The sequence below is a fragment of the Myotis nattereri genome (genome assembly GCF_964212035.1).
Source record: "Myotis nattereri genome assembly, chromosome: 14".
Lineage (NCBI taxonomy): Eukaryota > Metazoa > Chordata > Mammalia > Chiroptera > Vespertilionidae > Myotis > Myotis nattereri.
This window is the reverse complement of record NC_138089.1, coordinates 12,029,904-12,055,254: the sequence shown is the minus strand read 5'-3', so window position 1 is coordinate 12,055,254 and position 25,351 is coordinate 12,029,904. Positions and strand designations below refer to the sequence as shown.

The following is a 25,351-nucleotide window of genomic DNA, read 5'->3' as shown; positions in this document are numbered from 1 at the left end:
TTATTAAACATCCCACAAAGCACAGGACAGTCCTCTGCCACAGAGAACTGGCCCCAAAGTCGAAAAGGCTGAAGAGGACACATTCTGATGTACACAGTCAGGCTCATCTTTCATAGTGAATCTCACCCGGACACGTGCAGTTTATCCCTTTTCTGTTGAGATGCTCAAAGGCAAAGTATTTCAAAAATCTGGAAAGCGAGGGAGAAATGGCAACATTTCTTTTATTCAAATTTTATTGGAAGTTTACAAATGTATTACAGACATCAGTAAAACAGCATATCCATTGTACAGGATCTCAAGCAAAGTGTTCACCACAGTCTCTGGCAGAGCCTGCACCTAAGGCCTTCCTAACAACAGTGCGACGCTCACGCACAGCACACGGGCCTGCCTCGCCTCCTCAGGCCCCCGGGGCTTCGTCTATACTTGGAATTAAAGCAGGAGATGGGCAAAGCGATCCTGTGCGGGAAAGAATGTTTTAGGAGAGGGAAGATGCCCAAGTCCTAATTTGCTAAGGAAAATGGAGGACTTGTAGGCCACAGAGTGTGAAGTCAGGGTCCATAAACGGAACCAAAATGCTTTATGGGAAAATATGGAAATCATCAGAAACAGACCCTACTGGTGGGTAACTCTGTCCGAAAAATGTATTAAAGCTCGGTCAGTGACCTACTGAACATCAATGGCCAAATACCCAATAGGGTGAAGGGATGTCTCAGAAAACTCTCAGGATAGGCAATTTTTTTTCCCTTTCTTATGGGTTCATCATATCAGAATCACAGAAATGTTTTCCCGACACTATGGGAGCTTCTCCCTCCTTTGTATTCCCCTGGAGGAAAGCTAGTTTTGTCAGCAGGAAGTCAGCCTATAAAACAGTATAGCTCCCAACAGTGAGTCATGTTTTATGAGTCTTGTGTTGACTGGGCTACTCTTATGAGAAAATGGAAAAAGAATCAAATCCTTTCTTGATCCTGACCATGGTGACTGCTTCCAAGTGGTCGGACAATCAAGTGTTCATATCTGCCAGGTCCCAGAGGGACCAACCACTGGGGACAAGGCAAAACTCCCTTCATTTCCACTTCTCTAGTGCTTAGAGAGGTATATATACCTCCAAAGGGGGCATGGGACTGCCTTCCAAATCGGCAGACGCGGCCTGGCTGAGCTACACCTGGAATGCTACGCTTCTGTAAGGCGCCCGGCTGCATGTGGGTGGGAAGACCTGCTGTCCAGAGCCCACGTCAAAGCCCTGAAGGTGCTAAACAGTTGCTAACAGCAACTCTTCTGGCATGAAATATTCAGATAGCTGGTTCCATCTCCTACTTCCCTTTTTATAGATTCTCCTTCTTAGGTGTTAGCATCTGGTTTCTGTTAGAAACACACAAAGAGCACTTCTCCTTGGAATTTAAATATTTGTGTTATCTCTTGTTAGAAGGTGGGTTAGATGAAGACAAGGATGAACTCTTATCTGACCTCTGCAGGAGGACCAAAGGGGGCTGACTATAATGCTTGTCCAAGAACACGAGAAGGGAAAAGAAAGCCAAAGAGATTTGTCTTCATTTCGCCTAAAGAAGTCAGCTCCTGTTAGCATCCACAATCTGAGGGCATGGGAATTGGACTCTCACAATTATTTATGAATGATGTCTCCTAAGTGGCTGTTTTTGCCTAATGATAAAGAAGCCCAGAGTAGAAAGACAGGAGTCAGTTCATAAATAAGTTTTGTTATCAGACAAATAAGATCAATTCTGACCAACTGGTTCTGGCTGTCTGGAGTGTCATGGATTTTTGAGGCTGTATCCATGTTCTCTAGAAAGTACACAGTGCACATTGGTTATAGCTGCCCAGGTGGCAGAGTATATGCTATGTATATGCCATCACTGCCCCACCTGAACTCCACCATGGCTAGTGGGACCCCAGAAGCAGGAAGCTGCTGCAGGAGAAGGAAGAGGAATCTTGATGCAGGGCAAGAGCTTCCTTCCTACCAAAAGGAGGATGAGAAAGAGCAGCCTCAGGTCCCACAGTCGATGTACAAAACTGCTTGGCCACTGAGCTGACTGCGGTGGAAAGGGAGGACTGGAGAAGACAAGATGAATACGGAGAGAAGCTGTGGAACTGACGGCACTGGGGATTCTCCATTTGTGAACATGTGCCAAACCAAGAAGCACAGTTCTGGTTTCCCTCAGCTCACCACCTCCACCCTTGGTGGAGATCCCAGAACTATATGCCAGAAGGAGGGGTACCTGAATGCCACGCTCAATGCCACCAGCCTGCTAAGAAGCCTGTCCACAGTATCACGGGTGGTGCATCGGCAGGGCCATCCAGGACACTGTCAGTGACTTCCACTTGGGAGGGAGCCAGTTCTGATGCTGCCGAATTGACCAGCAAGCAGGACATGACATGAACTGTATGTACCCTAATGCTGCCGTGTTAACGTAAAGACAAGAAGAGGACTAATATGGGGAGAGGTAGGAAAACAAACAAACAAAACCCTAAGGCATGAGAGCAGACGGGAAACTTGGAAAAGATTACTTTGATAGAAACAGTCTATTCAAGATGAAATGATCTAAAGAGGTGAGCGTAGGCCTCACTCACAGGGAAACTTGACCAAGAGATAGGAGTTATGATGGAGGAATCAGCTAAGAACCCTAAGCTCTTGCCTCAGAAAAGAATGCACTGAATTTTGGGGAGTGGGATTCTGGGATGTTGCATGTAAGTTGTCACCAACAGGTGGAACTCCCAGGACGACGACACCCTGCTCTCTCTGGGCCTTCAACATCATGGCGGGGATGTAGCCATCCTCCTCGGCATTCGCTGTAAGGCGCCCGCTGCATGTGCGTGGGAAGACCTCTGCCAGCTGGAACCGATGGAGGGGACCTCGCCTGCCGACAGTCTGACCCTGAGGCTTCTATCTATTACACATCAAGCTCTGAGCAGTTCTGCTGCCGGGTGCTCTCTGGGCAACTAGATGGCCAATTGCTCATTCCTTCAATTCCTCTGGTCACTAGTTATGTGTCAGTTTCTTCTTTCTGCTGACGGGGTAAAGCCTCATCTGGGAAATGCAAGAGGTGCTCTGAGGAGGACGGAGGTAGAAGGCAACATTTTCCAGGAGAATTTCCTTCCCTGGGTCCCGGGCCACAGAGGACAGACTTCGTGTCCAGCTTTCTGCTAGGTTAAGTCATCTCCTTTATCCCTTTTCCCAAAACGCCGTTTTATTCTCATCAATCAAGGAACTCGAAAATCCCAATTGGACTTGCCCAATTTCTACCAGAAACCTGCCACTTTAGTCATGTGATGTTGCACATTATTTCTTAAAATCAGTTTGCCAAGCAGTTTACAGACTTACTATACAAACGTAATAGAGTAATTCTCCGAGGCTCGGATACTGAAGGAAGCATTTAGATATGAAGATAGCATGCGGAAAACAGCCACAACCAACACTTGTATTGCTTTTTAAAAAAATCAGTGACAATGACGAATGTCATATTAATACCTGAAAAGCAAATTATTTTAATACATCCTGAATGGAGCGCCATTTCGACATCCCGTACAGCCTTCCTCTCCCCAGGCCCATGTGGCATGGGGTCTGAAAGCCGCGTTTCACATCCTCTCCATGAAAAATACTAGAAAATATTAACTACTGTATTGAAAAGAGACCACGCTCACCTCACCATGGCAGAGAGCCACTGAGATAAACCGTGTAGCACATGGACAGAACGTCTCACTAAAGTGGGTCCTGCGACGGGTTAGTTCAACCGCCACAATCCATTAAGGGGAGGAGGAGAATGGGGGGAAAAGCAAGCGCTTCATGTTTAACTGAAGCAAGGTAGGGAGTTTTATTGTACTATAAACAATACAACCGTGAAATGTCTTCTTGAAGCAAATTCACTTCTGAGCCCATTTTCAGTCTGACCAAGGGTCCCCTAAGTTCACAATGGAGATCCTCCTTTCAACAACATCTGCTTTTCAAGGCCTTTACACTGACGCCTCCTGAGCAGCTCAACCTTCCTGGGTGACCCAGAGACTCTGGATAGGGAGGGCGTTAAACGGAATTGCTTCCTCAAGCACTGGGGGCTCGTCAAGCTGGCCGTCACCGCTCCTCTACTTCATTTCCAGAAGTTCTTCTTCGCCTTGGCCTTCCTTCCTATTCTCAGTCAGTTCTACCACCCTGGCCCCGCTTTCTGTTTTCAAATCACCTCATTCCTTCTCCCCGCATGACGTACAACCTAGGACACACCGCCTCTCCCAGAGCCCCGTCGGAACCCGTCTGCCCCTACGTTCTAAGGCCCAAGTTCATTTGCACCGAGGACAACCGGTTGTCAGGCTAAGGCAGCTGTTCCATCTGCCTTGGCAAAGGAAAGCGGGTAATACAGTCCAGGAAACATGAGCACCGGAAAATAACGCCACGTTCAAAACAACATCATGCTGACGTCACACAACGGCACCACTCACAGTCACTGTGCCTTCCCCAAGAAAGAGATCAATCGTGAGCAGCTTCAAGCTTCCCGGCAGGGACGGCGCTTCTCGCGGAACTTGACTGACACGGATTGGTTTCTCTGATGGGCAAAGGTTATGTTTGCTATTAAATAAACGACTACCACTTCGTAGAGAATACATCCTACTGAGGGTGGGAGTGGACTTAAGGACGGCTCCTGAAGATGGACTAGAGCGTAAAATGCTTTGGATAGAATCATTGTTAGTTTTTCGCCACAAAAAGCCAAATTGAATAAACGCCTTTGAAAAAAGTCTCACTGACATGTAACAAATTTGTATAGAAAAAAGAAAAAGGGGGTGGTCCTGGCCACTGGGAATACTACACAAAGACGATGCGGATGGCATGCGGGTTGCGCTGAGTCCTACCATATAGAAATTCCTTTGATATTACAAAATACAAAAATATTTTATCAGAACTCTCATTTACATTGCATTTACAATGGACATGTAAATAACTTAGTCTTGGGTCCTGGCTAATAAACAAATTACTTACTGGAAAAGGGGTCCTAAAAGGAAGAGAACCAGAGAGGATACAAGCGAGCAAGGAAGCAATTTGCCATCTGATGAGTGGCAACTGCACACACCGAGGTGCCCAACCCCGGCCGCCACGCCATCTAGAGCGTTTCCAAAGTGAAATGTGCAAATCATAGTCAACATGCCGAGAACTGGGGCTACCAGCCGAGCCAACCTGTAACCTCGCCTTCCTCCACCCAGAGCACGCCCCATCTCCCCCCCCAGGAACCACCCCCAAAAGCGCTTTCAAAGAAAAAACAGTGCAAGTTTCTGAATTTACATTCTCAGCTCCCATCTTCCCCGACCCCCTGACCCCGACCGGGTTAAGAAATGATACAGTTCTTGCTCTTCTGTCTTTTCCTGCTGTGCAGCTGCCCGCGGCCGCCCAGCGTGGACGACTTGGGGAGGCCGTAGGAGCTGTACTTGTGCAGAAGCTCGTCGCTCGTGACATAGCGCAGGCGGGCGGGCTGGGGGATGGGCTCCCCCAGGAAGTAGCCCTCATTGTCAGACTCGGAGGAGGAGGAGCAGGTGGAGCACCAGTCGTACTCGGCGAAGTAGGGTCCCCAGCGCTCCCCAAAGGCGTTCTGCAAGGCCAGGTCCGACACCGTCCGGGGGCACTGGCCGTACAGGTCCCGGCGGGAGCCCGGGCCCAGGCTCTCCTGGAAGCTGCGCTGGCGCAGGAACTGGTCGTAGTCCTCGCGGGCCCGGAGCGGCGGCCGCTCCTTCAGGCGGGACACGGCCTCGCGCTCGCTGGCCAGGTGCAGGGCGTTGTCGGAGCGCGAGCGGCGCGACCGCCGCGACCGGTGCGGGCGGAAGTGGCGGGGGTCGTCGCGGGACGCGCTCCGCCTCCGCGTGCGCTCGCTCATGGGCTGGATCCGCGCGCCGTCCGGCCCCGGCAGCTGGCTGCCCGCCACGCCGGGCTCGAAGTCGAAGCTCTGATGCATCCGGCCGCGGGCGGGCCGGTCCCGGTAGCCGAGCGGGGCGCCGAGCTGGTGCAGGCCGCCCTCCATGTCCTGGTACTGCTGCGCCGACAGCAGGCTGCGCACCGACTCGGCGCTGCGGAACTGCACGGACGAGTTGAGCGTGCCCATGGTGCTCAGCTTCTCCGACACGTTCATGCCCGAGTCCTTGCTGAGGTCGGGCATGGAGAACCGCGACAGGTGCTCCTGGCGCTTGGCGCCGCCGTCCGCGGAGAGGCCTGCGGGGAGAGGACAGGGCCCTGGAGGTTAATACGGGCGGGAGAGGGGGCCACGGTGGCTGGGCGGGGGGGGGGGGGGGGGGCATCTGAGTGCTCATCACCCAGGGTCGCTGCGTGTGGCCGTGCAGAGGACACCTCTGTGCCGGGAAAGGGTGCAGGACTCTCTCCACCCGCCGAGGGCAAGGCCCGCCTAGGGGCCCCGGCTGAGGTGCATCCGCAGACACGCTTCACCCGTTGATTTCCTGCAGAGGCTCATCGAAGCTACCAGGAGCCCCTTGGGCATCTGGTGTGCGCTGCTGCTCCGTTTAGAATTTCACTCTCCATAGCGCTCCCAGGGCCTCTGTGAGTCCCGTGGTCAGACAGCCACCGAAGGCGGGTATTTTGGCCCAGGAACCCTTGGAGGCGGGCCATGCCCACGCACTTCCTGGCAGAAACCGAGCCTGGACTCTAGTCCCATGAGGCTGGGCCAGCTCAGTCCCCTGCCAGCTTCCAGCAGTTCCCTCATCTGCCTGATGTCCCTCTCATGTCTTGAAAATGAATGAATGCCTCCCTGGGTGTAGACAGAGGGACATGCACTTCCCCAGGCTGTTTGGTAAATGAGTGATCCAGGTTCTAAAGGGGCCCCCCTCAGCCTGAAGATGTGAGTGGGACTTGGGGACAGTTCTTCCCCCGGGAGGCCCTTTTAAAACAAAGCAGTGACCCTCAAGCTCTCTAACAGCAGGGGCTCCTAGCAGTGGACCTGCATCCCCTAAGTGCTGTCGCTGGTATTACTGACATAAAAACCGTTTTGAAGGTCACGGGAGATTCCTGACTCAGTCACTTCCATTCTGCCCATCATAAAGCAGCAATCTAAAGAGAAACTTAAGAATGGACCAGGTGGCAAAATCCCATCATATCTCACTCATTATCTATCTATCTATCTATCTATCTATCTATCTATCTATGTATCTATCTATTGACTTCAGAGAGAGAGAGAGATAGAAACATCAATGCTTACAGGAAATCATTGATTGGCTGCCTCCTGCACGCTCCCTACTGGGGATCAAGCCCACAACCTGGGCATGTGCCCTGACCAGGAATCGAACCGTGACCTCCTGGTTCATAGGTTGATGCTAAACCATTGAGCCACGCTGGCTGGGCTCATTATCTATCTACTGAAAGGATCAGCTCAGCAATTATGCCTTTTCTGGTCACAGACAACATGTCTTTGGATTGCTAAGGCCCATTATGACCCTATCATGATTACTCCTCCTCATCTACTGGGGCCAACAACTTGTTTCTGCTCCCTGATAAATGAATATTATGAGCACTTTGAAAAACTGCTTATCAGTATCTACTAAAGCTACACACACACACACACACACACACACACACACAGATTGTGAAAAGGCTGCTTTGAATGTGTCCTTTTTTATGGACTTACTCATTTCTGTTGGGTATATGAGATTCTATGACTTTCCATCACCACTTCTGATTACGTACCCAACAGAAATCCATTCATGGGTCCAAAAAAAGCACAAAGGTATTCAGAGAAGCTTTCTTTAGAAGAGCCCAGAACAAGAAACTACTCAATCTTTCATTAGCAGGAAAAGGATAAATAAATTGTGGTACTTTCTAGCCTTCCCACTAAAAGGGGCTAGAACTCTGGAGAAATGGCCAATTCTAGGGCAGGAGAAGGGAAGGGAAGAGATGAGTCTGGAACATCATGTTATGCCAAACAGTAAGGAAGTGTTAGAGATAAAAAGGGATGGGAGTTTGTCAGAAGGACACAGGGCCAACTAAAAGGGTTCCCACTAGCCAAAGCTGAGCAACTTGAGCATTATAACATTTAAAACAGTAATGACTTATAAACCACTGAACAAACAGGAACGCATGAGTCCATACTGACAACAGATAAAAGCATCAATGAAGGAAAGGGGGAAGGAGTGGGCTCTTGTATACAGAACGCTCCGAGGGAGTGCAGACAGGAGTGCTGGGTTTGTAACCATTCCCTGTAAAGATTGGTTCATGCAACAGAAAGTATGCTACGTTTCGGGGGTGAATTTGATGGGGGTGGCAGATTATTTCCGTGTTAGTAAGTGTCTCCCCGCCCCCGCCCCCCATATTGCTTATTACCTGTAAGGGGAACTTTAGTAACTATGCAGTGGAGATCAAACTTAATATCACTGACGAGGTGCAACTGGACTTCATGTGCCTCTGAATAGGATGTTCTAAGAGGCACACACTATGACTTACGCAGTGTTCCAGTCAGGAATACATATCCTGGATGAATTCAGAAGTACGATTAGACAAACATCCAAAGGAGGAATGTTCTAATAAGAAGAAAATAGATTGTATTCTTTACAAAATTCAGTATCAGAAAGACTAAGAAAGGTTTTCTAGGCCAAAGGATACTAAGGAACCATGGCAGACACTGCCTGAGCCTGGACTGGAAACTGTTCTGCAGCAAAGATATATGCTATAAAGGATGACTGCTGATCAACTGACAAAAACTGGGACATGGGCAATGATGTGTATTGTGGTACACTAATTGTGGTTAGTGGATAGTTATGATAGTGTTGGAGACGATCCCTATTCTTGGGAAATACACGTGGAAGTCACAGTGGCAAATGGCCAAGGTGAATGCAACTTGCTCTCAAACAGTCCAAAAATAAATTGCGTGTGGGCAAGAGAGAGAAAATGATGTTTAAAATGGGGCAAAATATTAACAATAGGTGACTCTAGGTAAAGAACACACTGTGTCTATTATTTGTTCAATTTCTGCAACTTTTCACTAAGTTCAAAATTATCTATGTATATATATAAAAGCCAAGCAACCTGAACAACCAGAATGACCCGTCACTCTGACGCACACTGCGGCCAGCCAACCGGCCCTATTGGGAGCAGGGACAGCTGTCCAACCTCCCACAGCCCCTTCCCCCGGCTGGCCCAGTCCCGATTGGGGCAGGTGGTCGGACCCTACCTGTGCACAAATTCGTGCTTTGGGCCTCTAGTTTACAAATAAAACGTTTCTTTAAAATTGTGGTATATTTATGTGACACAGTGTTTTTCAATTCCAGGGGAAATTACGGGGCTTGGGAGGTGCTACTTGCCCCTAGTGGGTAGACGCTAGAGAAATGCTGCTAAATACACTGCACAGGGCAGTCCCCACGAGAAAGAATTATCCAGCTCACAATGTCAATAATGCCACAGCTGAGAAACCATGACACGAGGGGATACTACACATCAATAGAATGAATGACTACACCCACCAATATTGATGAATCCCACAGGAATTGAGACAAAAAAAAAAAAAGAGGACACAGTGTATGATTCCATTTATATGAAGTTCAAGAACAGGCTAAGGCTATCTATGGTGACAGAGGTCAGAATAGTGGGCGGGGGAAATAAGGGGAATCCTAAGGGCACTGAAAATGTTCTGTATCTAGATCTGGATGGTGGTTATAAAAGGACAGGCATATGTAAAATTTTTTGAGGTGTAATTTCAACACTTGTTCGCTTTACCTTATGTAAGTTATACTTAAAGCAATGCTCTCACTAAAGAGCCACATTTAAATGTCGGATATGTCTGTTAAGAAAGTATTATGGCCCAGCCAGTGTGGCTCAGAGGTTGAGTGTCAGCCCAGGAACCAGGAGGTCACGGTTCCATTCCTGGTTAGAGCACATGCCCGGGTTGCAGGCTCAATCACACAGTAGGGGACAAGCAGGAGGCAGCTGATCCAAGTTTCTCTCTCATCACTGGTGTTTCTGTCTCTCTGTCTGAAATCAATAACATATTAAAACAAGAAAGTATTCTGACAAACACACCGTTCAGCCATCCATCTATTTTTTATTTCATTACTGGGGTAACTGTCAGGCAAGGGGAGTTGAGTCTGCCAGCTCCTGCTTCCCCAGATGCTTAGCTCTGACGTACACATCACCATCGCTCCCAGAACCTTCCCCATCTGAAGGCGGAGAGAAGAGGTAGAAACCTGAGATGATAATGAGTTCTGTGAGTGGATCAACTTCAGTAAGGAGGGAAAATCTTCAAAGATCGCATATAGGAGCAAAAGCTCTACAGGCAGGCGCACTGATCTTTGCGAAGCTGTCTACTCACGCCCTGGAGTGGAATTAGGCTCAGCATTAACAATCTAGCAAATACTACACATTCCCAGACATGCTGTTCTCCTGAACCCGTCTTCTATACACTCTGAAGTCAAGCACTTGTGAGAACGTCCTGCGGCTGCAGAGATTCAGGTCCCACTGAGGAGTTAACGGTGGAGACAGGCAGCGTCAGTTCCCCTGGAGGGTGCTGCCCTCCCCTCTATGGGCCTGTGTCCTGGGACTTGAGGATGCCCTTAGCCCACCAGCTCTGGAAGAACAGGGGGGGGGGCCGTGTGCAAGGCCAGGGCCCACTCAGTGTTACCTACACCTAAGCTCTTCCCCCAGCGGTTGTGTGGTGGGATTGGAAATGCTACCTGCTCTGTCTGTTCTCATTTATAAACTCAGAACTTTTTCCAGGGGCTTCTTGCACACAGGGAATGAATAAAATGGCCGATAGACGAGCAATAATTGTGTACTTGCTTCTCAACAGGGTGGCTCTGTGGCAAAACCCAGAGTCCTTATGCGGAACGCAAGGCCCTCTGTCTCCCCACAACCACTGGCTAAACGGTGCTCCTCGCTCCCCCTGTTCAGCCTCACTTACACTCTCCCTCCTCCTCCAGCGCACCTACAAGCCCATTCCAGCCCCTTTGGAAAACTCTCCCTTTTGCAAAGCTGACTTCCTCTAATGAAGGGCCTCAGGTAAATGTTACCTCTTCCATGGTGCCTGCCGAGCTCGCTCTTTCTAAAGTAGTGAGGTTGTTCCCCACCACCCAGTCTCGCTGCAGTACCTGACCTTCGGAAGGCCCCCGTCCTGACTTATTTTCCTCAGTGTGTGTGTATGTCTGTAGCTGAATGAATGCCCGCGGGAAAGGGGTCTTTTTCTCGTGCTCACTGCACTCTCCTGGCAGCAGCACTGACTGGCACCCCACTGGTGCTCAGGAAATATTTGTGGAGTTGAGATCCATGACTCCTCACACTACCCACCGCCAGGAAGAAGCCACCACCCCCTGACCTGGAGTGGACCAGACCTAAAGAGCCACGGATTGTGATTCAGATGGTGGGACGCCAACCGAGAGGAACAAAAACACCACCGCCACACCTGTCAATCTCACTGTCGCCAGCGGTTCATCGCACGGCCCACCATCTGGGGCTTCTCCAATTTTAAAGCTGAAGAACACGTGATTTATAATTAGCTCCTCCATCTACAAAGAATGTTTTGTCTCAGTAATCAAAGCTCTGGAGCTCTGTTTAAGTGAGCAGGTGCCACAGCCCCAAGATGGAACTGTAGTATCACAGTTTACCCCTCACTTTGATAAACACCCCCTTCCTCTCTCACTCTGAGCACAAGTGGAGAGAGAGCCACTTCCTGGCTGGGTCACTCAGGCAGCTTTTGAACCTCTTGAGATGCATCTGCAAAATGGGCACAACAGCAGCATTGGAGATTGAAAACGGTCGTGGTTATTAGATGAGGAGATGTGTACCTTTCCTTTTTGAGACCCATCACAGCTGTAATGTATTTGTACAGTTTTTATTTCCTTTCTGTCTACATGGCTAGGCCATAAGCTGCAAGGGAGCAGGGGCTGGCTCCTGCTTGCTAGCCCCCATTCCTGGATTCAATATGCAGGGAGGAAGTGTGCAGGGCCTAAAAGTCCTCGGTAAAAGACAGCATGTCCCAAAAATCTTACACCAAATACTTGATGAATGCACGATGACAGGGATGAATGAATCTGAGAAACACGACCCACACAGGCCCCCACACATGGCAATGTTCACCACGGATGAACCACTGTTAAAATAATTTGTGCCTCCAAACTGCAGTCGGGGATTATTCCTCCACCCAGATGAAACTCAACTCTTTATTCCATTTGTCAAAACGCTGCAAATCAATAGAGTGCAACCGAATGGGGCTCCCAAATGCCACTCTGTGGTCCTGTAATGAATGCACATTTCTTTCCCTGCTGCCTGAGCCACGATGGGTGTGTGCGAGCATGTACTAGTATGTGTGCAGGAGCACAGGGTTGGAGGGGACGTGGAGACCGCGAACCCAGTTCTCCAGAGAGCTCTGGCTGCAGCCCACAGTCTGGCCGCCTTATCGGGGTCCCCGCAGAAGATCCCCCGGCAGCATGAGCACAGATGCCAGGCCGCTCTCCTCTCAAGTGGAACTCTGTCCTATTAGTAGACAAAGAGGCTTTTTTTTCTCTCCAAATAATGCCAGGCTTTGTGCGAGGTGCTAGATGGAGACTGTGGAGGGAAGGCCTAGATTTGATTCATCCTTGTCCCAGGGGTCAGTGTGACCAAAAGCTACACAAATGTCCAGACACCCGTAGAGGCCACAGGCCTCGGCCAACAAGGAGAGGTCAGTATTGCACTCAGCCTGTGACCCTGTGGTTAAACTGTCAGCAGCCAGGGCGCTGTAGCAACAGCAGATTGCGGCCCAACAGTGTCCCCGCCCTGCACACAGGTCTCACAGAAGCCAGGACAGCAAGGAAAATCCAGGCTTTCAAAGGATGCTGTGGTCTGAGGGAAGGGAAAGGCAATCTGTGCCGTGTCCCTTCCCCCCATTTGTTCTAAGAGCAGAAGCCAGGAGCTCAAGGCTAGAGAGAAGAACACATGGACTTAAAGGTACACCTTTCTGTTTCTTATTTATTTATTCCACTTCCACTCCTCCAAAAACATTAAGAACAAAAAACAACTGGCATAGGAAGCCAGAGCTGATTTTCTGCCAACTTAAAAGACGCACTCACATTTCTGTGCCGTAAGAGAAATGGTACCTGCTCACCTCTGTCCTCTAGACATTAACCACTCACACCGAGGATTCTACTCCTTTCAGTAAGGGCTCCCTATGGGACTTTGTTTTTTGGGGACTGAAGCAGAGAGTGGATAAACAGGAACTGTTCGGAATAGGGTATTGTGAAATATGGCTCACGGGTCAAGTCCAGCTCCTTAATTGTTTTTGTAAATAAAGTTTTATTGGGACACAACTAAACTATATCCATTCATTTGCACACTGCCTGTGGCTGCCTCCCTGACACAGCGCAGAAGTGAGTAGCTGTGACCGAGATGGTCTGAGCTGCAAAGTGTCAGATATTTGCCATCTGGTCCCTTCTAGGAACAGCCAACCTCTGGTTTACAACAGGAATGTCTGTGAAGCGTGGGCATCCCCAGAGCCGTGACCTCCGCGCTGCGGGAGTGTCCCAGGCCAACCCAAACATGCCTTTGAGGGACTAGCTTTCTTAAGTGTGTGGGGGCACTTTGATCTTTCCAATTAAGTCAATTGATACGATCTGCACCCTGAATTCCAAATTGGCAACAGCTGGAGAGCAGCTGTCATCTGGGCAGTGGAGTTTAACCACCACATGTTGTTTGGTGACAGGGCATGGAATCGTTCAAACCGAGTATGACAGGGAAGGCTGGGGGTGGGGGTGGAAAGAGAAGGAGGGAGAAGGAAAGGAAGGGGGCGACTGTGACCACACGCTAACCCCTTGCTACTCAAAGCGCGGCCCGTGGACCAGCACAGTGACATCTTGCAGGATCCGAATCTGGGTCTGCACCACCCTGGGGGCGCAGTGCCCTTGGGGCTGGAGGAACCTGTGCTGATCACAGAGCTTCGAGGAAAATGTCCTTCGAGACTAAGGGTGCTTCTGCTCCGGGAGACCACAGCCTCATACCCTCAGACACTAACTCAGGTCTCTCAGCCTCAGCACCACTGGCATCGGGACAGGATAATTCTCTGTGGGGCTGCCCTCGGCTGTGTAGGATGCTTGGCATCCCTGGCCTCACCCACTTGTCATAGCAACACGCTCTGTAGTTGTGATAACTCAGCTGTCCCGGGGCATTGCCAAATGTCCTTGGGGGGCAAGAGCCACCAATGAGCATATCGACGCTGGGGCCGCTGCTGAGCCAGGCTGAGGGCTGTGCCCCACCCCATCCCGCAAACACCACCTGGCCTAATCCGGTCAGGGCGTGGCGCGCCTCCCTAGGGAAGGATGAGCGTGCTGTTGGGGGGGCTGTGTCTCCAAAATCGGGGGTTTTCTCCTCAACTCCCCTATAAACCCACCCACAGCCTGCTCTCCCCTTGGTGAGCTTGGAGAGCTCCCTGGTGGAGGCCTGCGCAGCCTGACTTCCCTGCCACAGCAAAGCTTTAAGTCTCTAGCCCTGGATGCATCTTCCCTACTTCCCTGCTCTAGTGTCCAGCCTGTCCAGGGTCCCGTGTGACCATGTGGTCGTACACGTAGTCACACATCTGCCCTCTGCTCCTGCGGTCCCAGCAAGAGCGCTGGCAGCAGCTTCCTTCAGTCAGTGGCCCCTGGGTGGGCTGGGAGGGCTGGGGAGTGTGGGTACTTCTGCTTGAGCCCCACCCCCAGGCTCCGCCCACCTCCCCCCCACACCCCCTTACCCTGCCCCACCCACCCCCTGCAGGAGACAGGCCTAAACTGAAGATCAGAATCTTGGAAAGGAGCTGGTTCCTAGGGCCACGGCTGATTCTGGGTTCCCCACCCTAAGGCGTTGTGTTCTAGCTGCACTCGGTCTAGGGACTCGCCTTTAAACCAGGACTAAAATCACTTCTCTACTGACCCCGTACAATCTCTCCAGGACGAACCTGGTCGAGGCCAAAACTTGGATCTATCTGGCGGTCTCCCACCTTCTATCACGGAATTGCTCATTCCATCAACTTCCTGGTACATGGTGACCCCAACAAAGACGCAGCGTGAAAGGGAGTGAAGGGACAAACCAGGACGCGAGGCTTGTAGAAACAGATGGGTCAATTTCAGCAACTGCTCCCTCTGAGGGCCTGTGGCTCTGGTGCCACACAGCCCACTGCTCACTGAAAGGATGCACAAACACTCGGGCCGCTGAAGCCTGTCCGCCCGGCTGTCCTGGGCGCACACCCACCCCACGCTGCTTTCCCGAGTCCACCAGCCGAGTCCACACAGCCGCCCGCGTCTTCACTCAGGAAACTTTGCTAAAAGGCTCCCCAGGGACGCAGAGGGGCAGACAGGCCCTGACACTGACTTGGCTTCTTCAAAGAGTTTGACGCAGCCCTGCCACGGCCAGGCTCTGCGGCCTCGGGGAACACCCCACAGGACGCAGCACTGCGCAGGGAAGACGTGGCCAGGTCAGCACAGACACACAGCGGTCGGGACAGTAGTCACGAGGTGGGGGAAACGCAGGGCTTGGAGAGAGTGTGAGACTGGCTCTCCCCTGGCACAGAGCTGGCAAAGAACCGCATTGCTGATCATCAGGGTGAGGCCTAGAGGATGCAGAGGGGCCCAGAGAAAGAGAAAGTTCCTGTGCTCTGAGAGTGAGCAGAGAGACGCAGGGAGGAGGGCCGGGAAGGGAGTGGGAGCCAGAGGGAAGTTGTCTAGGCTGAGTGGGTCTGAGAGTGTCCCTCAGGTGCTGGCGGGCAGGATGAATGAAGCAGCTGGGACAGCGCAGAGGTGAGGCTGTGCAGCTCACCCTCCAGCCCGGCCTGACAGCTGTGCCTCAGCACCCTCATCTGTAAAGCGGAGATGGTAGAACCTGCTCATTAGGTGCCGGTGACTGAGCATCCCTTGGGTGAACGCACAGAGTTCAGATGGTGCCCGCGCAGTGAGGTCAGGCGCCATGTCAGTGTCCTTCACCATATGCGTCACCTTTGAACACTTTTCTGTGTGGCGTCATATATGTTGCTAGGCATTCTGTGCAACTTTTAGAGGGGTGAGAGAGAGCGGGAAGGACTGCAAGGTCGCACAGCAGCTCTGTCAGCGCTCTGCTGCTCCTTCAGTGCTGTGAGCAGGAGGGAAAGGAGGTGGCAGGAGTGCTGGCAGTCAGGGACCAGAGGGCAGGGCAAAGGCCTCGGGGTGGGCCCGGCCTCTGCGTTTCTAACAGCTCCCAGGAGATGCTGATGTTGCTGCCCACAGACCACAAGGGAATGGGGTGCTTTCCTTTAGCTCCCAGATCTGGAGAGAACACCTGGCATCGCTTGTTCCTCATGACGGCATCCAGGAAGTTGTGATCACAGAGACCATCCAGGGGGCTGTATCTGAGCTGGCACCAGCCCCAGACCTCAGCCCAGGAGCCAGCAAACCTTAGAAAGAGAGAAGTAGGTGTGGCCCTGTCCATCCTGTTCTCTCCTTCTTGTCTCATCACCAGAACTGCCACCAACCGATCCCCTGCTTCTGACAAGGGACCAGCAAAGCCGGGACTTGGGTTCTTGGAAAGCTCAGGCATTGACCTGGCCATGGAAACTTGCTCCCAGCTCTGGCTCCTGCCCCAGCCGGCTGTGCCCTTCACCCGCCTTCCTGAGGCAGCGCGGGCTCGGCCAGGTGCACGGTCCGCACAGATGGAGGAGCAGCTGCTAGGCTGGGAGGAGCTGAGCATCCAGCATCCTCCAAAGGCGATCGCTTTCTCCTCCCACCCTGCACCCTATAGGAACCAGCCTGGGAGGTAAGGAAAGTCTCCAAATTTCCCCTCTGAGTCATGAGAAAATAATTCTGCAGGCCAGTAAGTTTGGCAGCTGCTGAAGGACATTCCAAAACCTTCCACTGCTTCGACACAGCAGGAATTTCCAGGAAGAGAACATGCGCTGTTTCCCATGTTTTGACAATAGAAGCCCATCCCCAACCAGATCCACCCTGACTCAAAAGGACACATTTTGGGGAATTGAATACTGGCTGAACATTGATTCCTATTAGAATCTGAACATATCTGCTTACCACATCTGACCTTGTCACTGTGCCAGGGCCACACCCAGTGAGGCTGGGGCCTTACACAAAAGGGGATAATCAATGAAACTGACCCTGACTTTTATTTACAAATTCGACATTTTGTTAAACATAGATGTTGGCATGAATTTTGCTTCTTAAAACACTGCATTGAAATATTGCTTATCTTGGCTAATGGGTTTTTCTTTCAATTATGTACCCACGGCGGTGGCCTGACCCTGGTCTTGGCCCCACCAGACAGGGCCCTCACCTGCCGGAAGCCAATGCCAGCATGTCATAATTGCAAGAGTTTCACCAAAAGGTTGATGGAACTTGGGGACTCAACAAGGGCTGAGTCACATATGTTATTACCTGTTGGGAATGGCTAAAGGCATTTCCCCAAACTTGAAAAGGGATGATTGCTTGCTGCCAGACAGCTCAGGGCATCTTAATCTACATGTTACTGCCTCCTACTGGCCAAACACCTGAACAGCCATAGGCTAATTGTCCCCATTCTGACAATGGATTCTGTATACGAAACCTGACCCTTTGAAGTGTTTACCTCTGCTCGCCTCAGGACAATTTGTGTTAATAAAAACCATGGGGTCCTGAGACGAGGAGATCTTAGTTTCTTTAACTAGGCTCCTCTGACCCCCAACTGCCTTTCAAAATTATATTTTGTCTTTGGACCCTCTCCTTAAGTTACACACAGCCCCTTTTCCAGATTGCTGAACACTTTTTAATGCTGGAACAAGAATCCTGGCATTAATGGCGTCACGAACAAGGGACTTCCTGAACCCTTGCAGATGCCGAGAAACACTCACCATTACTCACCTTTCACCTTAGTCCAATCTTTAATTTTCATTTGTGAAATTCCACGGATTGTATATTTCCTATAAACTGTGTTTACCATAGTAGTGGGAAAAGTACAGACAGCCCCTGACTTAAGATTCTGCGACTTTACAATGGTGCAAAAGCTATTTGCACTCAGTAGAAACCATACTCCAAACTCTGAGTTTAGCTCTTCCCCGGCCTGGTGGTATGCGGTGGGATGTTCTCATGATGCTGGGCAGCAGCTGCGGGCCCAACTCCCACTCCCGCACGTGATCCTGAGAGGAAACAACCGCACGCTACAGTGAGCTACTAAATGCATTTGGGTTTAACGATATTTTCTTTTTCTTTTTTTTTTTTAAAAAATATATTTTACTGATTTTTTACAGAGAGGAAAGGAGAGGGATAGAGAGTTAGAAACATCGATGAGAGAAAAACATCGATCAGCTGCCTCCAGCATACCCCCTACTGGGGATGTGCCCGCAACTAAGGTACATGCCCTCAAACAGAATCAAACCTGGGACCCTTCAGTCCGCAGGCCGACGCTCTATCCACTGAGCCAAACCGGTTAGGGCGATATTTTCAACTTATTATAGGTTTACTGGGATGTAACCCCATTGTAAGTCAAGGAGCATCTGTAATTGGCCTGGATAGCAAGAGACCTAGAGTCTCCACTCTCCTGCAAAAATCCCGAATAAATCTACTCTGCTCTGAGCCTCAGCTCCTCTCCCCTCCTGATTCTCCACCAAGCCTCTCCCAGCTTCTCCCAGCTGAGAGTCTACATTTTTTGGGGGGGTGGGGGGGGATAGAGGGTGGTCTCCCAAATTTTCTTTATTGAGACATACTCGACATATACCATTATATTAGTTTCAGGTTTATAAGACAAAGAGTTGCTATTTGCATATGTTGGAAAATGATCACCACAGCACGCCTACTCAGCATCCATCACCACACATGGTTGCAATATTTGTTCTCGTGATGCAAACTTCTAAGACCTATCTTCTTAGCCATGTTCAAATATACAATTCAGTGCCATTAACTATAGCCGCCAACTGTACCTGACATCCCCAGGATTTATTTATTTTATAGCTGCAAGTTTATACCTTTCTCACGTCCACTCACTTGTGTGAGAGTCTGTGACTTTGATTCTATGACCCAAGACAGACATCTCCCACTATCCGGTCAGTGTGGGATATTCACAGGCACCAGAGCAGAGCCAATCCGAGGCAATGGTGCCGGGGAGAGAGAGGAGAGGTACAGGGTGCTGCCAGAGTGGTCAGAAATGAAAACACTTGGGGGGTCCTCAGTCAGGGGACATTTAGGGGTACCGTTTGTTGATAGGAAGAAAAAGAGAGAAACCTAAACTCAAGATTTGTCTACTTGGTCATCTTTCATTCGTCCTGACCTGCTACTCTGTCGTTGCCCCAGGAAGTCATACCAGAACGGCCAAGGCTCAGTGTAGAATAGAGCTCAGGGCTTTTTCATTTCTTTTAATCTGTTTTTGTTGACTGATTTTTAGGGCGAGAAGAAGGGGGAGGGAGAGAGACACATCAATCAGCTGCCTCCTGCTTGCCCCCTAGCGGGGACTGAGCCTGCAACCTGGGCAAGTGCCCTGACCAGGAATGGAACCTGACACCCAACCACTGAGCCACACCGGCCAGGGCTTGTTTAAATGCAGGTTCCTGGTTCCTGTCCTAGACTCACTGCATCAGAACTTCTGGGAACGGGGCTCAAGAATTCGCACTTAAATTCTTCATTTGGTTTTGGTGCCTATAAAAATGAAAACCCACTGCTCTGAAGTCACGTGAAAGCGGATAAGGAAACAGGTCCCCAGCACCGGCTCCCTCACTCGCAGGCGACCTTGGAATTCGGAGTCTGAAAGCCGTGTGTTACGTCACCGTCTCACCAGCGCCAAGCCAGGTGCGAGGGCTCTGTGACCCGCCAAGCCCCGAGCCTCTGTCCCACGCAGGGTTTCCAGGACAGTTTGCTACCTTTCCCGCCAGACCTTGGCTGGTGAAGACTGATGACTTAATTCCCAGGCCCGTCACGCAGTGTGGTCCCTGTGCCAGGCCAGCCAGGGAGCATGGCAGCCGCGCTCCCCTGGAAACCGTCCAGATGGCTGGCACCTGAGGAACCCGCCAGGCTGCTGGAGCCTGGCAGAGAGACAGGCATTTGACTTGGTGTGGTTCCAGCTCGGAGGCCATCAGGGCTGTTCTCTGCTCTCTGAGCACTTCAAACCCTACGATATCAGCCGGTGGCTGTCCACACCGGGTAGGCTGTGCAGTCCCGGCCCGCAGCAGGACTTGCCCCTACCAAGTGCCCAGCTCAGAGCCCCCGTCTTCCGATGGAAGTACACAAATGTACAACCTGCAGGAGGCCATTGGGGAGCACCTATAGACACCTGCCATGTGCATATCCCGTCCCAGAAATCCCACCTCTAGGGATTTATGCTACAGAAAACCTCGAACAAGCACATAAACTCACATCAAAAGGTGCTCAACGAAACACAGGTTTCAACAGTGCAAACTCTGGGAAAAATCCAGTGTCCAGCAAGAGGCTGACGAAGCACCGTGCAGCGTCCGATGGACAGGAGGGATGTGCGCCAGCAGCGGGAGAAGGACAGGTGTGCTCTCAGCAAAAAAGGCAACTGCGAAACGGCAGGGTCACTGTTTGTAATTATAGACCTGTCCGTGTTTTAATTTTTTTATTTGCTCAGAGACAAACACCAAAGAAACAGTCACCTCACAGGGGATGGAAGGAAATTATGGGGCAATCTCAATTTGTACAGAAGGTTTTATAATTTGGCAATTTTTAAAAACGGTTTTGTAACTTTAGAGCTTTTTAATTTTTTAAGAACTATTTTTTGTTTGTAATTCCAGAAGACGATGGGACAAGTTGGGAGATTCCCCCTTTCCACCTTGGTCTACCACCCAGGAGAACTAAACATAAGACACTTTCTCTCGGGCTGAAACGGAGCCGGGGACAGGATATTAAGCACAAAGTCTATCATGTCGGGGACATTGGGAGGCGTGGCAAAGAACACCCACCCTCCCCTAATCTTGTACTAAGTTATTCTGAGCTGTTTCGTGGCTGAAATACCTGGAGCTCACAGGGGGGTCTGAGCACCCAGGGCAGCGGTCGCAGAGCTCAAGCCGTGCTCCCCAAGCTCCGAGCCCACACGGGCCCTGCTGCTGTCAGCTGGTGAGCTTGGGGGCCACGCGGACATTTCCCGTGGCCCCACTCCTGGCTGCCCGACCTGTGGGAGGCACTGTGCTGTCAGCAGCCACGTGGTCTTGGGCAAATCTCTTGATCTAAGATTCTGTTTTCTCATCTGTAAAAAGGAGTCTCATTCACTCAACAAATGTTTTATGAATGCCGACCCTGGGTCAGATTACCAAATACCTACTATGTGTCCAGCAGCACCAGCGGCTGGGGCAACGAGGGAGGGAGGGAAAAGGAAACAAAATAAGTACTAAATGTCCTGTGCCGCAGGGTGCTAAGTGCTACAGAGGAAGATGAGGCAGGGAAGAGGGAGGAAGGCTGTCAGGAGCAAGAACAGACCCACCCTACACCATGAGCTCAGGCACACACTGCCCTAGCCTAGCCCCAGGCACGCAAGTCACCTCATCAAAGCCTACTTCACCTCATCACTGTCCACCCTGTGCCCCCGCCGCCCCCCCCGCCCGCCCCAGACGCCACCACTGCGCCAAGTCCTGTCCTCTCTGAGCCTTCCCCATTGGTATTTCCCAAGAGGCACCCTTTTGAATATTTACCAGGGGCAGGGCAAGGTGCTGGCAGTTGCACATATCCGACTTCATCGGAGTCTCCTGAACCCCCTAAGAGTAGGTATAGTAATTCTCATTTTTCAAAGGAGGAATCTCAGGTTCAGAGAGGATGCCGGGGGACAGAGGATCCCCCAGACCACAGAGGGAGCCTTCAAATCCTGGTTAACCTGACAGACAGAAGGCAGAGGCCCTCTGCCTCCCAGGCCAGAAAGCAGGCTCCTGCCTGCCCAGCTGGGAGCAGGCCCTGTCCTTCCCCAGCACCTGGCCGCTGGGCCTGGGGCACCACCCCTGCCTGGCGAGCCACGCCTGGCCCGGTGCCGAAGACGCCGGCCACGCACCCTGGCATCCGGACCCGCTTTCTCTCTTGGTCCCGTGTGGTGATTTGGGTTTCCCATCCCACAGACTCGGGGAGAGGGCAGCGGGTGCCACCAGGGAACGGGGACGCGGGGAGCAGGTGAACCGAGCAGTTGACGTCATGACTCCCCCACACGTTATATGATTTTAAAAGTTCTTCTTCTTTCCTTTCACTGCAGCCTGCAGCGTGTCAGGCTGCTCCTGTGGAAGGAGCCTCCAGCTGCGGAGGAGGGAGGAGGGTGGAGGGCGCTGGCGGTGGGAGAGGAAGAGAGGGGAGAGGAGGAAGGAAGGGCTGGCATGGTCTGAGCGCCACCTGCCTCTCCACGTCCGTCCGGGGCCACTGAGGCCTGGCCTGGGACCGCACAGAAATGGGATTCACCACGAAAAGAGACCCGAGACCGACTCCACCTCTGCTGCTGAAGGGACGCAGTGATTGTGACAAAGTCACACCCAGGGATGGTCAAAGTGGGGCGTGGAGCGCTATGTGTCCCTGCTGGTGGGAGAGCTGTGGAGTGAGGGTGGGCACGGCGCTTTACCAAGCACTTCACCGTCCTGGTACCACAGTGACTACTGTGTTCACAGTACGAACAAAACAGGTAGCTCAGCACCCAGGCCTTCGGCAGAGATTCGCCACCTCGGCACTACTGACTGGGCGCAGGCATTCCGCTGTGGGGGTGGGCTCTGCCCTGTAGGATGCTCAGCAACACCCCTGCCCTCTCCCCCGAGATGCCAGGAGATCCCATACGCTCTTGTGACAACTCAAAATGTTCCAAGACATTGCCACATGCCCCGTGTGTGTGAGGATGAGTGTGTGTGAGTGTAAAACCACCCTGGCTGAGAACCATGGTGTTATGGTTAAAAGAACAGGACTCAAGCATTGAGACCCTGGGTCAAGCCACCTGCCCAGGTGTGATCCTGTGTTCTAAGTCTTGCATTCCTTATCTGGGAAACGGAGGTGATACGACACGTGTTCTGCAGGATTATTATAAAGATTAACTAAGAAGCATCTATGTCGTAGTTAACACAGTGTCCCACGTAGAACACTTCGAAGCTGTTAGCTCTCTTTATGATGTACATCAGGGGTCCTCAAACTACGGCCCACGGGCCACATGCAAATACAAATACTGTATTTGTTCCCGTTTTGTTTTTTTATTTCAAAATAAGATATGTGCAGTGTGCATAGGAATTTGTTCATAGTTTTTTTTTAAACCATAGTCTAGCCCTCCAACGGTCTGAGGGACAGTGAACTGGCCCCCTGTTTAAAAAGTTTGAGGACCCCTGACGTAGATCGTCGCTGCCTTGAGGATGCACAGAGGATAGTCTCTGGACAAAAACCTGGGAGCATAAGCCATCACAAACTGGCCAGGGAGGGGTGTGAGTCTCATGTTCGATTTAAAATAAAAGGCATGTCTTATTTAAAAAAAACACAAAAACCTTGAGAAACACTGAATCACTGCTGTTGAAAGGTGAGTTGCAGAGGTTCTTGGTTTATTAGGAGGAGGAAAAGCCATGAGGAGGAGGAGGAGAGGCCAGACTGCCTGTCTCAGCAGGGCGCCCGAGTCTTGCGATGGCAGCTGCCGGGCTGTGTGGGCTGAGGCTGGCTGTTGCCCTGGCTGCTGTGGGTGCCATCTGGGCAGGGCAGCTGGGACAAGGGAAGCAAACAATGTAAATGGGCAAAAGATGGGTTTTCAAGGTGCTTGTGGCAGTTGGCAGGCCCTGCCCATCTTGGCTTCATCTGCTGATGTCTCTCTGGAGGACCCTTCCCATCAGAGAAAGACCTGAGCTTTGTGTAAACTCCCTTTTCTCTGCCAAGATTAAGGGCTGATGATACCAAGAGCCCCTCCTCCTTCAAGAGCTTCTATTTTAGCCCTAGCCACTTTGGCTCAGTAGATAGAGCGTTGGCCTGCAGACTAAAGGGTCCCAGGTTCGATTCCAGCCAAGGGCACATGCCCAGGTTTCGGGCTCGATCCCCCCCAGTAGGGGGATATATATATATATTAAAAGAGCTTCTATTTTATGGAGGGGAATGCAGGGTAGTAGTTCCAGGTGCAGCTGGGCACACCCCACTCAGCCACTCATCAGCTACATGACCTCACACTCTTTGACCCTTAGTTCCTTCACCTACAAGGTGTGGGTAACAGCTGTCATTGTTGGTTACTACAGCTCACTTGACTTTCCACTTCAGTCTTAACTATACCAGGATCGATCCTTGAGGGTCCTGAGAATAGTCCACATCTCTGTTGATGATGAAAGCAACAAACATTTCTGAATGTTTTCTGTGATCTCGCCATTATATTAAGTGTTTTCTCATTAACCCTATAAAAGAGTGGTTATAGGTGAGAACATTCAGGCTCAGAGAGTTTAGGCATTTTGCTCAAGGTCACGGAGCTGGTAACAGACAGAGCGAGAGTTGAACAGGGGTCTATCTGACCCTGAGACTATCACCTTAATGGCAATTTCCAGGTGCTTCGGGCAGGATCAGGCAGAGCAATGACATGACTAAGAGCATTTGTGTGCTTGGAAATGAGCGCCCTTTCCCTGAGGGTGTGTGCTGCTTTGCAGTCAGGAAGGACAGACCAAACTGGGGCACTGGCACCCCCCATAAATTTTCCTGGAAGTTAGAAACATACGTGCCTGAGGAAGAATCTGGGCTTGCCTTCAATGTTGTCCGCTCTGTAGAATTACTGGGGGGCCTTAAAACATCCCCTTTCCCAGGCCAAACCCCAGGGCAGTTAAATTGGAATCTTGGGCTGGGGCCCAGGCTTCAGAATTTCTTTATGCTCCCGGGCAATTCCAAGTGTGACCACGACTAAGAACCAGTGTCTGAATATTCCAGCGTCTACCTTACATCTTCCCCATGGGTGCCCAAACAAACTCTCTCTTAAAAGAGATGGAGAAGGCCTGGCGACCATTTTCGTTAGACTAAGTGTGAAGTATTCACTCTCAGCCTTCTGAGTGTGAGGGTGGAATTCCCAGGAGACACCGGCTCCCTTATCCAGAGCCAAGCGGGTGGCCGCCAAGGGCCTCAAACATGTGACGGCTCCTGAGATTTGTGAGGGCCAGTCTTGGTCAGCAGTCGCTGAATTTGTCCTCACTGTGAACTCACTGGGTCTCATCTCCTGCCTCAAACACTGGGATGAGCTCCTAGCAGGACCAAGTGACATGACAAGCCCCGCCCCCCAACAATGGAAATCTTCCTGAACGCCCAGACCTCAGCCTCCGGATTCTGAGCTGAGGTGGGAGGACCCAGATCGTTGAAGGCCAGGCAAGAGCCTTGCAATTACAGCAATGCCCTCCTGGGACAATGACAGCTGCTCAATCTTTCTTCTAAGGACCGATGAACACAACCCGAGCCCAGGAGTCTGCTTGCCATGGCTACCCCTGGCTGGCTTGTGCAATGAAAAGAGAGGGGATTTGTGAAT

At 51.1% G+C, this 25,351-nt stretch overlaps 1 protein-coding gene across 2 annotated transcripts in view; it reads right to left on the bottom strand.

Moving 5' to 3' along the window:
• Positions 1-5,318: 5,318 nt before the first annotated feature.
• The window catches only part of PRICKLE2 (prickle planar cell polarity protein 2), a gene marked incomplete at both ends in the record, with an annotated part of 316,207 nt that continues 296,174 nt past the window's right edge, over positions 5,319-25,351 (bottom strand). For both annotated transcript variants that reach the window (XM_081105628.1, XM_081105629.1), the window contains one exon: positions 5,319-6,193. In XM_081105628.1, the coding sequence (XP_080961754.1) occupies positions 5,319-6,193 (875 nt within the window). The remainder of the gene's footprint in view (positions 6,194-25,351) is intronic.